Here is a 15,898-nt window from a genome sequence, read left to right as displayed (position 1 = left end):
CTGTCATGCCTTCCAGCATCCAGAAGACCTCCATGCTTCCTAGCACAGCACCCCTATTTGCCACCTCTAAACTCCAGATCCTAGGTGACATTCATCTGTGAAGTCTCTTGTATCCAACGAGTTAATATCAATCTGACAATGAGAAAGGAGTGTCGATACTACAGGAAGATCCCTTTTCATTGTATATTGTTCGCTACAGTTCTTGACCTTGCTAGAATCCTGAAGTACAGGGGAAATTGAAAATGTGGGGAACAAAAAACTTGATTGTCCACAGCTCAAAATGCAGATCTGGTCCAGACTTTCCTAACTGTAGGGGTTTATGGATCTGAGGCTTTGGTTCAGATCCATTTCTAAAAAGTTCAGGTTCACTTCTAGAAATGAGGAAAGATTCAGAAAAGCATGGAGAAGAGGATGGCATTTTTTTTCTAAGACAGTTTCCCCATCCCTAATTTACATTTGATGAAATAATACATGAAAAGTAATTCCTGCAAATCTGAGTAATTTATTGCATTTATTTGCTAGCAACTAACTGCTGAGGTTGAATACACAGTAAAATTATCAGAATTGCTGAGCCTAAAAGGAGTTCCTGTTAAAGAAAATTCTGAGAAGGTAAATGAGCTTACTCATCTTCAGCAGAGGATAAAAGAAAGGTTGACAGAATATGATGAAATTTTCAACAAGTCAGTCAAATTCCATCATGTCAAAGAACAAGTAAGTATAATAATCTTTATCCTTAAAAATATATACCTTTTTCCTGTTGCAACTAATTTCTTTTTGTTTCTGGTACTACCTGTCATCTTTGTTTTGCCCCAAACTAAAAACATTTACTCACCTGTGGGACTGAACTGAAACTCTGGATCTGAAATCCTCTGAAACCTGGTGAGCTCAAACTCTGGATCTAAATCACAAATTCTGTGCCTCGGACCTATCCCTACACATTTTATTATGTCAACATATGATGATGAGGAAGGGAATCGTGTAACTTCCTTTAACAAATTATTTCAAACATATTCCAGCTGGAATGGCTCGTAAAATCAGGAGAACTGGAGATTCCTGAAACAAGTGAGATCCCTGATGATGCACACCAAGCTAAAGCCCACCTTGCTAATACTCAGGAAAAACATGCGCATATTGGACATCTATATAAACTGGCTCTTACCCTAGGAGTGGACAGCCTTTCTGCAGTGCAGCATTCTGTAAGTAATATCTGAATGATCAGTAAATTTAGCATTGCATATTATAGCCTGAAGCATTAGAGCTATCTGACTGACTTCTTGATGTGCATACAACTCATTAATGCCCTGGGAAAAAACTAATTCATAGCATTAATAACTCTTCTAAAAGAGGGCAGAAAAAATAGAAAGCAAAATGGTGAAGCATTTTCACACTTATGTTTTTAAAATGTATTTTTAATGTAGTGACTCTGATTTGTCTGCAGATTTTTCTTTTGCATCAAACTAAAAGAAGTCTTCAACAGTGGAGCTTACTGTTCAGCAGTCCCACTAACTTTATGAATCATTGTGGTGCAGAGAAAACATGTTTAGTTTTTCAGAAATCTCACTATTTTGTTTTTGGCTTTTGGTTTGTTTTTAAATTATGAGTTCTGTGAATACAGTCAATGTTGGAGGGAGGAGACGGAAAATCTGCTTTCCTGCTCCCTGATATTCTTTGTGCAGATCTGGTCCTAATAGCTGATTTCTTGACAGCTGCTAAAGTATGTAAGTTTTAGACTCCTGCTACTTCTTAGAGGTGGTTTTGCATCCGTATTCTTTTATAAACAAATTATGGTGAAAGAACAAACAGGGAACTATAATAAAAATGTCATCCTATTACTGGATTCTAGCCTTCCTCCAGAGACTCATTTTCCCAGTGAAATTGGGTATTGTTTTAGGAAAGCATTATTCCTTCCTAGCAAGATTGTCACGTGCCCTATATATTTGTGCAAGGGAAGAAAGGGAGCACAAAGCACTCCCATGCTCCCCCTCCACACATTGTCCACGTTACCAGTCTGCACATGGGAGGGAGGGAGCAGGCTCTAAGGCACCACTACTCCCCATAAACAGAGGAGAGGGGACTGGCCAGAACCTGGGGGCACCAGGGCAGGAATTGCAACTCTGAACCACAGTTCCTGTCCTAGACTGTTTATGGGGTGGTGCAACCATATTTCCCCTTTCTATAGGCTAGGAGCAATGTCTTAATCTAGCCCTTAATGGTTAATGTTACCCACACTGGGATATAAAATTATTTCAGAGAAAGAGTATCTTTTTAATTGACCAAGTCTAAGATAAAGCAGAAACATTTTCCGTATTTTAAACCTTAAGCAATGTCATAAGAGTTAGGCGTTTGCTATGTTGTGTAGGCAGCAGATCCAGCTCATAATTTATTTCATTTTCTATTGTCTGGGTACACCGCAAGAAGGACAGGAGACTTTTTATGGGTTTTAATCAGGCCGCAACTTTATTATATATAGATGTCTGGGACTACCTGGCAGATAAAGTGTACGGTGAAGGCAAATCCATGCTTATTCAAATCAATTCTCCGGGGCTTCCACCAGCCCCCCTTTGTTTCCATCCAGGTCCCCCAGCCGACCCATGGCTTGGACCTTACCATCCATCACCCTCATAAGAAGGTTAAGGAGGGCTATGAAAACGGGGGGGGGGGGGGGGTTTGGCTACCTGCCGTACCAATCAGGGGAGTCCCCAACCCCCTCCCCTGCTCTATTCCTTTATCCAGTACCTCCCTTTAAGTCCTTTACCAGGCCATTTATCTGGTCACTGGCTGTCCTCCCTATGGAGTAACTGCACTGAACATCTGCCAAAAGGAGACACCAGCAATTTGCTTGGCTGCCTCACCCCAAGCCCCGCCGGGCTCCCAGACACCTCCAAAGGGCCTCCTGCCTAGAAGCCCTACTGGGGAGAAAGAACCCATTGTCCTATGTATGATCATCAAGGGGCACCAGCAGCTGCTTTGGCCTTGACCCAGTACTGCAACAACCACCCTCCACGGAGGGCTGCATAGGCAACCCCTTCTCTGGATCCTTGAATTGACAAAACTCCTGAAAAGAAAACAAAATAAACAACTTGTAAGCTGGAGCCAAAAATCTCCATTTCGCTGACCACATCACATTCCGAGGTTCCAGAGAGCCAGTGGCATCTGCTCGGGTTCACTGCTAGTGTCTGGTGCAAGCTCACAAAATCTGTCAAACTGGAAACAAGACAAGGCGTCTGCTATGCCGTTATCCATGCCCGGCATGTGCTTTGAAGAAAAACAGAAGTTGAAGGTTAAGCATTGTAGAACAAATGCCCTTACCAACTTCATAACCCTGTGTGATCTGGAAGTTTGGCGATTGATAACCTGTACCACTGCCATGATGTTGCACCAGAAACACACCCTTTAATTAGCCAGCTCCAATCCCCAGATCACCTCTGCAACTAAAATGGGGGAAAATTCGAAGAAGATAATGTCACCCAACCCCATTTTGTGTCCAGGCAGTGGACTATTTTTGTGCACACTGTTTGCCTTGATAAAACACCCCAAAACCTGCGCCCCTTGCCACATCCGAGTGGATTTTTAACCCCCTTTGTAATAACCGTTCCTCCCTCCACGACACCCTATTAAATCAACTCAGAAAACTTTCCCACTTCAATTGACTAAGTCTAAGATAAAGCAGAAACATTTTCCGTATTTTAAACCCTAAGCAATGTCATAAGAGTTAGACATTTGCTATGTTGTGTAGGCAGCACATCCAGCTCATAATTATTTCATTTTCTACTCTCTTTTTTTTTTAGAACTGCTTTAATATTTCTGTAAAGACTCTACAGCAGGAGCTTGCTACTCTGGAGTGTGACAGCATTAACTGGAGAACCAAAGCAGATAAGTATGAGGAGGAACTGTCACACAACTTCCAGTACTGCACAAGTAGAGAAGAGATAAATGAGGTCTGGTGAAAAGAACAGATTAAATTACTAAAAGCTGTTGTGTGCTATAATGTGTGTTACGGCTTAGGTATTCCCACAAATACCATATACATATACAGTAAAGTAGATTTTCATCTTACCAGCAGCCCTTGATCCACATACAAGCAGTAAAATCTATGGCCTATGTTTAAAATCCAAGCCTGTGTTCAAATCTACGTGAAGCTACCATGCTGACATTAATGGCTTTCACACAAAAAAAGAGGGATGCAAATATAGCATCTGCACTTTCTCAGGTACAGATGTGCAGCATAGCTCTTATCTAAATCTGGTTCAGTTCAGTTGCTTGGGTTTATAAATGTCTTTAAAGTAAAGCCTCAAGCAAATGCAGTATTTTATGTATCATGTAGCTTTACTGTTGTTCCTCACGTTAAAAAGAATTATCGGCATTCTAATTAGAGGTTTAAATGTGATCTGCAAAGGATTTTTTAAATGATTTTTTACCAACCCCTCCTTTTTTAATTATGCATAAACAAGACCAGAAGGTATTCATTAAAAAAAGACAAAACAAAACACTTAGTCATTTTTTACTTTAGAAATATCAGAATGTCACATCTGATCTTCCCTGGGTCTTGGAGGAATTTTGGGGGCCTCGGCTATGTGGTTTGACACCTTAAATTGCAGCAGTGTTGAGAATTTAACAGGACATCCTTTCAGCCAAGTGTTCATTAGGCACTGAAGTAAAATCAAAACATAGAAAGGAGGAAAAAAAAACAAACCATTAACCAGTCTGACTAAAAGTCACTTAGCCTATCAATTGATCCATTTTTAATCTTTATCTCTTGTGATAGCAGAATGTCATTATTTTGCCAGTCACCATAGCATCTTCCAGGGTAGAAATATCTTGGATTTTGAACATAAAAAGCAAATTTTCATTATTTCATTTTATTTTTAACAAAACCTTTCAGGCTTTCTTTATACACCACAAAGAAACTAAAGGGACATAAGATCCATGTATTTTCCCCTGGCAGGTCACCTTTAACAGAGTCAACAAAACAAATTTAAGGTTCACATTTCCAATGTGCTGTATTACAGTTAGCTCTTTTAAAATAACATACATGCTGCTTTGAAAACTTTTATGCTGTGTTCAGTTCTGGGCACCCTACTTAGATTGGAAGCTCCTTGTGGCAGGGGCCCAGCTCTTTGTTATGTTTGTACAGCACCTAGCACAATAGGGTACTATTCCATGGTTCGGGCTCCTAGACACTATGGTAATACAAATACCACTAATAAATAATAACAATAAAATATCCTTGCCTATTTAGCAGAAATAGTGGTTCAATTATAAACAACAAAAATGAATAGAGGTTTGATAGATAGATTGAAAGGACTGTTTAGTTTAAACTGAGAATGAATAAGAGGGGACAAGAAAGAGTATGCATACTAATTAATGGTATAGAAAAGATAAACGGGGCACTCATATTTACCCTGTTCTCATCAAACAGGAACATGGTAACATTTAAAACCAATGAATGAAAAACCTCTTTGACACTACACGTTATAGAGGTCAAGAAGGTTAGGATTTTAAAAATGGGTCAGCCACTTAATGTAGATAATGAGAACATCCACAGTTCGTTGGGTAGCAGTCAGAGCAAAAATCAAAATTAGGAAGAAATTGACATAGGTTGAAATAGGTTAATTGAAATAGGTTAATCCATAATTGTCCATGTAAGGGAATCGTGTACATTTCTCAGAAGGGCTGGTTGAAAATTTTCCATTGAACTGTTTTTTCAGCAGAAAATTGGGTTTTTGATTAAACAGGGGTTTTTTATTTAAAATGCCTACTTTTCAGGGAGAATTTCAGTGGTGTTGTTGAAAAACGGAATGCCCCCAAACTGAAATATTTTGATTCTGAAGTAACACTGTGGTGCCTCATAATAGTCGTAGTTTGGATGCCTCATGCTCCCAGTCTCTTCTGTGGGTCAGGTTCTCCCCCTGGACTTCATCCCCCATGATCCACTGCAGTCAACTGCCAGTATGAACCACCTCTCTTCATTGTGGGGCAGGGGAAACTGGGGTACCTCATGGGAGATGTAGTCTGACCAGGGAGCCCATTCTAGAGAGGAGAATGGGAGCACAAAGCATCGCAGCAGCATTTCACAAACAAAATATTCTAGGTTTCAGCCAAAATTTTTCTGATTTCAGTTTTCGACTGAAAACTGAAGATTATCTGCACGGGAAAAAAAAACATTTTCTAAACAGCTCTGCATCTAAGACCAGCCAGAGAGAGGTTGTTGGACTAGATGGATGTCTGGTTTCATTCTTATGTTCCTAGGATTCTGCAGTGATCATAGTAATGGCAGAGGGGATGTGATTCCCTGCTAAGTAAAATGATATTTCTATTTATTTACTCTTTGGATTACCCAAAGAGAGCATGAGCAAGAGAAATTACTTTCATGCTCCTCTGTCCCCAAAACCTAAATGAAATAAATGTTGGTGCACTTGTTACTCACCGGTTTCAGAGTAACAGCCGTGTTAGTCTGTATTCGCAAAAAGAAAAGGAGGACTTGTGGCACCTTAGAGACTAACCAATTTATTTGAGCATAAGCTTTTGTGAGCTACAGCTCACTTCATCAGATGCATACTGTGGAAAATACAGAAGATGTTTGTTTTTATACACACAAATCATGAAAAAAAGGTTTCACTACAAAAGGTTTTCTCTCCCCCCACCCCACTCTCCTGCTGGTAATAGCTTATGTAAAGTGATCACTCTCCTTACAATGTGTATGATAATCAAGGTGGGCCATTTCCAGCACAAATCCAGGGTTTAACAAGAACGTCTGAGGAGGGGGGGGGGGTAGGAAAACAAGGGGAAAAAGGTTACCTTGCATAATGACTTAGCCACTCCCAGTCTCTATTCAAGCCTAAGTTAATTGTATCCAATTTGCAAATGAATTCCAATTCAGCAGTCTCTCGCTGGAGTCTGGATTTGAAGTTTTTCTGTTGTAATATCGCAACTTTCATGTCTGTAATCATGTGACCAGAGAGATTGAAGTGTTCTCCGACTGGTTTATGAATATTATAATTCTTGACATCTGATTTGTGTCCATTTATTCTTTTATGTAGAGACTGTCCAGTTTGACCAATGTACATGGCAGAGGGGCATTGCTGGCATATGATGGTATATATCACATTGGTAAATGTGCAGGTGAACGAGCCTCTGATAGTGTGGCTGATGTTATTAGGCCCTGTGATGGTGTCCCCTGAATAGATATGTGGGCACAGTTGGCAACGGGCTTTGTTGCAAGGATAGGTTCCTGGGTTAGTGGTTCTGTTGTGTGGTATGTGGTTGGTGGTGAGCATTCGCTTCAGGTTGGGGGGCTATCTGTAGGCAAGGACTGGCCTGTCTCCCAAGATTTGTGAGAGTGTTGGGTCATCCTTCAGGATAGGTTGTAGATCCTTGATAATGCGTTGGAGGGGTTTTAGTTGGGGGCTGAAGGTGACGGCGTTCTGTTATTTTCTTTGTTAGGCCTGTCCTGTAGTAGGTGACTTCTGGGAACTCTTCTGGCTCTATCAATCTGTTTCTTCACTTCCGCAGGTGGGTATTGTAGTTGTAAGAATGCTTGATAGAGATCTTGTAGGTGTTTGTCTCTGTCTGAGGGGTTGGAGCAAATGCGGTTGTATAGCAGAGCTTGGCTGTAGACAGTGGATCGTGTGGTGTGGTCAGGTGAAAGCTGGAGGCATGTAGGTAGGAATAGCGGTCAGTAGGTTTCCGGTATAGGGTGGTGTTTATGTGACCATCGTTTATTAGCACTGTTGTGTCCAGGAAGTGGATCTCTTGTGTGGACTGGACCAGGCTGAGATTGATGGTGGGATGGAAATTGTTGAAATCATGGTAGAATTCCTCAAGGGCTTCTTTTCCATGGGTTCGGATGATGAAGATGTCATCAATATAGCGCAAGTAGAGTAGGGGCATTAGGGGACGAGAGCTGAGGAAGTGTTGTTCTAAGTCAGCCATAAAAATGTTGGCATACTGTGGGGCCATGCCGGTACCCATAGCAGTGCCGCTGATTTGAAGGTATACATTGTCCCCAAATGTAAAATAGTTATGGGTAAGGACAAAGTCACAGAGTTCAGCCACCAGGTTAGCCGTGACATTATCGGGGATAGTGTTCTTGACGGCTTGTAGTCCATCTTTGTGTGGAATGTTGGTGTAGAGGGCTTCTACATCCATAGTGGCCAGGATGATGTTATCAGGAAGATCACCGATGGATTGTAGTTTCCTCAGGAAGTCAGTGGTGTCTCGAAGGTAGCTGGGAGTGCTGGTAGCGTAAGGTCTGAGGAGGGAGTCTACATAGCCAGACAATCCTGCTGTCAGGGTGCCAATGCCTGAGATGATGGGGCGCCCAGGATTTCCAGGTTTATGGATCTTGGGTAGTAGATAGAATATCCCAGGTCGGGGTTCCAGGGGTGTGTCTGTGCGGATTTGATCTTGTGCTTTTTCAGGGAGTTTCTTGAGCAAATGCTGTAGTTTCTTTTGGTAACTCTCAGTGGCATCAGAGGGTAATGGCTTGTAGAAAGTGGTGTTGGAGAGCTGCCGAGCAGCCTCTTGTTCATATTCCGACCTATTCATGATGACAACAGCACCGCCTTTGTCAGCTTTTTGATTATGATGTCAGAGTTGTTTCTGAGGCTGTGGATGGCATTCTGCACGGCTGAGGTTACGGGGCAAGTGATGCTGCTTTTCCACAATTTCAGCCCGTGCACGTCGGCGGAAGCACTCTATGTAGAAGTCCAGTCTGCTATCTCGACCTTCAGGAGGAGTCCACCTAGAATCCTTCTTTTTGTAGTGTTGGTAGGGAGGTCTCTGTGGATTAGTATATTGTTCAGAGGTGTGTTGGAAATACTCCTTGAGTTGGAGATGTCGAAAATAGGATTCTAGGTCACCACAGAACTGTATCATGTTCGTGGGGGTGGAGGGGCAGAAGGAGAGGCCCCGAGATAGGACAGCTGCTTCTGATGGGCTAAGAGTATAGTTGGATAGGTTAACAATATTGCTGGGTGGGTTGAGGGAACCATTGCTGTGGCCCCTTGTGGCATGTAGTAGTTTAGAAAGTTTAGTGTACTTTTTCTTTTGTAGAGAAGCAAAGTGTGTGTTGTAAATGGCTTGTCTAGTTTTAGTAAAGTCCAGCCATGAGGAATTTTGTGTGGAAGGTTGTTTTTTTATGAGAGTATCCATTTTTGAGAACTCATTCTTTATCTTTCCCTGTTTGCTGTAGAGGATGTTGATCAGATGGTTCCGCAGTTTCTTTGAGAGCGTGTGGCACAAGCTGTCAGCATAGTCTGTGTGGTATGTAGATTGTAATGGATTTTTTACCTTCAGTCCTTTTGGTACAATGTCCATATGTTTGCATTGGGAAAGGAAGATGATGTCTGTCTGTACAAGTTTTTTCATGCAGTTGATAGATTTCCACTCCATACAGCTAAATGCAGTGCCTTGCATAATGACAGGTTTCAGAGTAACAGCCATGTTAGTCTGTATTCGCAAAAAGAAAAGGAGTACTTGTGGCACCTTAGAGACTAACCAATTTATTTGAGCATAAGCTTTCGTGAGCTACAGCTCACTTCATCGGATGCATACTTGAGGGGAGAGAAAACCTTTTGTAGTGATAAACACCCATTTTTTCATGATTTGTGTGTATAAAAACAAACATCTTCTGTATTTTCCACAGTATGCATCCAATGAAGTGAGCTGTAGCTCACAAAAGCTTATGCTCAAATAAATTGGTTAGTCTCTAAGGTGCCACAAGTACTCCTTTTCGTTTTGTTACTCACCAGTACTCTTGAGCAGCTGCTTTGCAAAATACAGTCAACCTATTAGGTTCTCAAACCTAATGGAAACCCCCTGTAAAAATAATTACACGGTATATTTTCAATTAAGGCATAAAAGTATCTGGGAAAGTAGATAGGCATTAACCCACTCAGTCAATCACCCAATGGCCTAACTGAATGTTGATTTTAATATAACTGAAATAATGCTAAATAGCCCCTTTGATGCCTTTGTCTTTAATCAGTTTCCATTTCCGTTATTACTTAGCTCAGAGGATGTTTCCTGTACAAATGCTTAGATAATTGTACCTGAATACATGTTAATTCATTGCCGATTTTCTTCATTAAACATTTAAAACTAAATCTACATAGATACCAAGTAAATGAATGGCACTGAATTAGTTCAAGAGGGTAAAAGTTGTGAGTTTTTTCTTAAGAGTTTTAAAATAGTGCAATTTATTATTTTAAAATGTATTTATTAAACATCAGTAGTTAGGCTGATATTATTCTTAACAACAAGCACACATGAACAAATACTAGTTCCTTTGCTATCTACCACATGTAAGTCAGTAAACATTTCACTTAATCTGTCAGTAGCAGGAAGCAGTTGTTAGTGCCTGTCAAACAGAACAGTAACAGCAACCACCTAACCTAATTATTTGCAGTTTACCAACCGGCAACATCACATTTCAAATGTAAATTCAAAACAGTTTGTGATCAGCAGTTTTAGACCCTACTGTAAACACTTACGCACATGCTTAATTTTAGTGTGACAAGTTTAACCATGTGTGTAAAGCTAGACTCTGGTCTACTAGTAAAGGACCAATGCTCCTTTAAAACGCAGGGAAACAATTTTATGTTCAGATGTGTAAAATATGCAACAGTCTTGCAGACAAAACAAAGACATTTGTTTCTTTTTTGTTTCTTTTTAAAGAGCGCTTGCAAAGGCAAAAACAAGAGCTCATGCCCTGTATGCTTTTGTAATGTCTGAAGCAGGTGTCAAGGTCTTTTATCCCCCTTACCTGCCTACTTGGGCTACCGTGCACAAGAAGGGGGCACAGCCCCTACAGGGCTACTGCTCTTCTGTCTACATGGGGGGCAGAGAAAGGATACAGGCAGAGCTTTGCCTTGTCTCCCATCCGCACCCCTCCACACTTCCCAAGTGCATCAGCCAGTATAGTTGAGCCAGTCCAGCCAGGGAAGTAAGTTGTGCTAGATATAGGGCTACCCTCAACAAAGGAGAGCCAGGATCGAATTGTGACTCACTGATATGCTTCTAGGATAGTGCAACTATGTGCTGCCCTTACTCAGACCTTGTGATAACTCCAGGATGTAGCCCTGTGTTTAGCTAATGCACATGAAATTAAAAATGACTTAATTCTTTTTGCAAATTGACCTTTGCAACAAAAAGACCTTTCTCAGCAGGGAATAATTTTGCAAACCACCTTGCAGATAATCTGTACTGTAATTTACCTTGAACTGAGCCTCACCCTCCCCAAGCCCCCATTTTGTTATATTCCTCAAATTTATAGGAAGGTATACTTTGGTGCTTGGGGCTCATCCTACAAGGTGCTTAGCACTCCTGAGGGGTACTGAGCACCCTCAATTCCTCCTGAAGTCAGTCGGAGCTGAGGGTTCTCAGCACCTTGCCTACTTGACAAGATTCCAATGATAAATTGAACGGTATCTTTTTCCTCTCCCCACCTTCTAGCCAGCTTTGCTTCTGTTTATTCCTTTGTCTCTATCCCTTTGAAAATCTCTTTTCAACCACCTTCCCCTCTTGCCTATTTTCATACCCAGACTACAGGAGTGAAAAAGGAGAGGAGAATGCCTCATTGAAGTGCCTCCGGAAGAATCTTGGACATGGATGAAAATGTTTTTCTTAAACTTTACAGTTAACAAAAACATTTTTAAAGCAGCTTTATGTCCTGCTTTTAGTGTTTGTTTGTTTTGTGCTTCTTGTGTGATAAGTCTTAGCAAGTGGTAGCAGCCATCCCCCTCCTCCACCATCATTCTCCACCTATGACACAGGAGACTATAGTTAGGAACAGCTGCATGAATAAGGACTATGAGACTATGGTCAGATCACTAAGTGATAAAGTTCCATTAAACCAGCAGGCTGAAATCATGTAGGTATTTGGAGGAAAAGTTCTTTTAGCAATTTCACATTACATTTTGCAGTAAATGGGTGAAGAACTGAGATAAGGTTAGATTTCTCTGCTTCTAAATATTCAGAGCTGTATACTGCCCTCAATGAGAGCATGCAGTTGCTGATGTCAATAGTAGTTGTTTGCATGTATCGATAGGGAGCAGTGTATGGTCCTGAGTTTGAGCTGGTTTTCCACTGAGGCTGAGAGAGAAGAGTGACAGCAGCTGCAGACCTTTGACACATGAACCATCTTATCTGAAACAAGGCGATCGCATTTCACATACCCATAGTGCTATGAGGAGAGCCTCTGTCCTTATAAATGATTAGTAGTGTATGGGTATAAGCTCTGAAAGTAAACCAAAATACACTCTTACTCATCTGTATGTCAGTCCTGCGGATTTTCCTCCAAATTAGATTTAAAATGAAGATTTTATATTTTGAAGACAAAATGTCGTTCCGTACACCTGCCTTTATTGAAATGGTGCTTTACCGTAGATGTATTATTCTTTGTAATTAGGAGGGATGAACAGCTTAACTAATTGGAGCTCACACTCGATGATAGAATTCCCTTCCTTTCTCTCAGACTGAGTCAATGCCATCTGTCTGTGCATTGCTGATATCATGTGCTAGCTGGGAATGTTCTCCTACTAGATAAAATGCAAATGAAAAATATGTCCCTTGGTGGATTAACATTAGTAAGTAATAATAATAATGTATGAGTAGCCACTGTGCTTACAGTAACTACAAAACATGCATTCGTTACTCTTTGGATTTTGAGTATATGTCTGACTGACTCTTAAATACTCAAAAACTCAAACATGTTAAATACCAAATTGGGGGCCTGATCCTGAGCCCACTGTTACTACATAAGTGAATAAAGTGACTGTCCAGTATAAGTGTTTGTACGACGAAGATCAGGAACTAGATCATTAAGACTGGTAAATGAATTTTATACATCTACTTTGTGTCGCTTGGTCTAGATAAAAATCATTTTATAACAGTTTATTTCATATAGCCATAGTGTACAAGATCTTATAAAAGCAGAAGTCTTTAATCTGTGAAGGTACATGAAGTTTGTGGGAGGATCCCCCATTTTAAAAAAGCATTTAAATTCTGTTATGTTCTTCCATTTTAGATTTTTTGTATTACTTATACATTGTTAGAATTTTTTATTTCAAAATTAAATTTTAGTTCTAATAATGTCTTTTATAAGGTATCATAAATATATTTTAAGCAGTCTTATTATAATTATAATAGCACATCATAAACAGAAATGGTTCATTCATGTCTCTTGTGGGCTATCCCTTAAAAATTTTTAAAGTTATATAGTTTAGTAAATAGGCAAAAAACATTTTAGCAGTTGTAAATAAATCAGAGAATTATATAAGATTCAAGGAAAAATAACTCTGAAACAATAAAAAAATAGTAGTGGAATTCAACAAAATATTCGATGTGCTAATCTCACTGAATATATAGGGCAAGTTGTTATATAGGGAACCAAACAGGATTGTACAAAGCTCCAAATATGTTTTATAACAGAGCATTTAAAATGAACCCAAAGCAACACTGAAAAAGTAAAAATAAATATATAAATAAAACCATAACAGGCCTAGACAATTAGATGCCATGGTACTGAGCACTATTTACAAAATAAATTGATATTATAATATAGTATGCATGATTTTTGTGCATATTTAAATTATATTAACATAAATTGTTTCTGGTTGAACCAAAACTGAATATTTTTTGTTTTTCTCACTTAAACAAAAATATTTTGGGTAAAACAAATCATTTTGTTTGAGTTGAAATTAATTTTTTTTCATTTTATTTTGTTTTTCAGGTGTGGTTTATCCTTTAAAAAATTAATCTAGCTAAGTTTCAAAACGAAACATTGCTTTAAAACAAAGTCAAAATGTATCATTTAGAAAATGTTGAAATGAACCATTTCAACTATTTCAATTCCTCCACCCCCCATTTTGGATATGGTTAAAACTATTTGCCGACTTCTCAGATTGTTTTGGTCACCCTGAAACTGCATTTTTTTTTGGCAAATAAACTATGGATCTGAAAAATTTCACCAAAATTCCAGCACTGACACAACATTAAGCCTCAATCCTTCAAAGAGTTATGAACATCTTTACACACTGTTAGTCCCATTGAAGACAATCAGACCACTCACTGTGTATAAAATTAAGCACTTGTGTAGCTCTTCGCAGTATTAGGGCCTTAAATGTTACCTTCCTTATTATACAACTAATACACTGCCTGCAGCTGCAATAATATTCTGATTATGTAACACATAATGTTTGTTTTCTCTAGAATGAACTTTATACAAAAAATTATTCTTATTAGGGAACCTGCTGTCTGGAGAAAATCTCCCCAAGTATCCCCAAACAAATGGATTAAGAGGTTGTTCCACATTTATTAAAGTACCTTTCCTGTTAAGTAACTAATTTTTGTCTCTCCCATGAGTGGTTGCCAAAGACTAGTTCTGAGTATAATGATAATGTCCTACCTTTAAAAAACTAGGGTGATACAAACTAAATCAAATTTTGTAGGGGAAAGTCACAATGGGTGAAATTCATCCAAGCCTTGGTAGACTATTTATCCAGGAACTGTATGAAACTCATGTCCCTCAACATATGGGCAGGTCATGGGATTTACAGCACCTCCATGGCCACTACTTCAGCCTTTGAATTGGAATATCAGACAAAATTCCTCTGCATACTTCATATGGGTGAAATTCTGGCCCCGCTGAAGTCAATGAAAGTTTTGGGGCCAGGATTTAACCCTAAGCAAGTATCCACTGGCTCCTACCTTGACCAAAACATCCCTTTCTGTGCTAGCTGACTCATAGATCCCCTTCAACATGCAGGAAGTGCAAAGCATCCCTTATACAATCGTTCTCCTTATTCCCTCTATGCCCACATGGCTTAAGTGGTATGTAGGGCTTTATGCTGGCCTTAGGCAATTAAGCAAATTTTTCTCATTACAAGAATGCTTATATTACAGGTATATTTTCAAGGATTTATGTGTAATATTGTTTCATGTTCATTCAGCAAGATTTTTCCACTACTGAAAAGAAACATTGACTTATAGTTTTACCTGCTGAGGAACGGAGGGCACAAAGATTCCTTTATGATCTATAGTGTTTTTAATCCCCAGGAGAAGCTCTAAATGTTCCTGTTGTAGTTAGTTTGTCTTAGCAGCCATTTAACAATTTTAAAATGTGATCCAGTGTTTCTTATTGAAAAATATGCTAATTTTCTTACAGCTCAGAGAGTCATTTAAAGATCTGAAAAAGAAATTCAACAACCTAAAATTTAACTATACCAAGAAAACAGAAAAAGCTCGAAATTTGAAAGTTCTTAAGATACAGATTCAGCAGGTTGAAGTGTATGCTGAAAAAATGCAGGTAATAACATTAGAAGTTATGGGCTTGACGTAGATGTTACTGAGGTGAAATCGTATGGCTTCTGTTAAGCAGGAGATCGGACTACATGATTTTGGCCTTCCAATCTATGAATAACAACATACAATGTGTACACCAGTTTCTGACATCATTTATACTGGTGTAAATATAGAGTTACTCCTATTTCTTCAAATCAGTGGAATCACTCCAGATTTGCACTGATATTACTGACATCAGATTCTTGACCTGTATGTTGAAATTAATTCTGTAGAAGTTAACAGAATATGCTTTAAAGAAATTAATTTGTTTTTAGCCAAAATGAGATGCTAAAATTCTTCCTTTGCTCTTTTTCTAGATACCATCTAGATCATTCTATTCAAGGGTATATAATAAGAGCCTATATTTTATAGAAAGATCTATTTCTTTTAAAGTTAAAAAGTTGTAAATGTTTAACTCAATTTACCTTTAGGGAGATGTGTGCTTTTTCCATTGACTGCAATAGGAGTTGTCCATGCCCATCTAAGGGTAGAGCCTTCTGCCTTTGCTTTTGAAAATGTATAGTATTCTTAACTGTAGTTTTTAGACAACAGGCTA

General features: G+C 39.2%; 1 protein-coding gene across 1 annotated transcript in view; it reads left to right on the top strand.

Annotated features, from left to right (window-relative positions):
• Positions 1-15,898, top strand: part of TTN (titin) — a 468,698-nt gene that overhangs the window by 99,374 nt on the left and 353,426 nt on the right. Inside the window, exons 15-18 of the mRNA XM_078847988.1 lie at positions 523-711; positions 1,017-1,196; positions 3,789-3,938; positions 15,167-15,307. Coding sequence (XP_078704114.1) covers positions 523-711; positions 1,017-1,196; positions 3,789-3,938; positions 15,167-15,307 — 660 coding nt within the window. The remainder of the gene's footprint in view (positions 1-522; positions 712-1,016; positions 1,197-3,788; positions 3,939-15,166; positions 15,308-15,898) is intronic.

This window comes from Lepidochelys kempii, chromosome 11 (assembly GCF_965140285.1).
Source record: "Lepidochelys kempii isolate rLepKem1 chromosome 11, rLepKem1.hap1, whole genome shotgun sequence".
NCBI lineage: Eukaryota > Metazoa > Chordata > Testudines > Cheloniidae > Lepidochelys > Lepidochelys kempii.
This window is presented reverse-complemented; position numbering and strand designations above follow the sequence as displayed.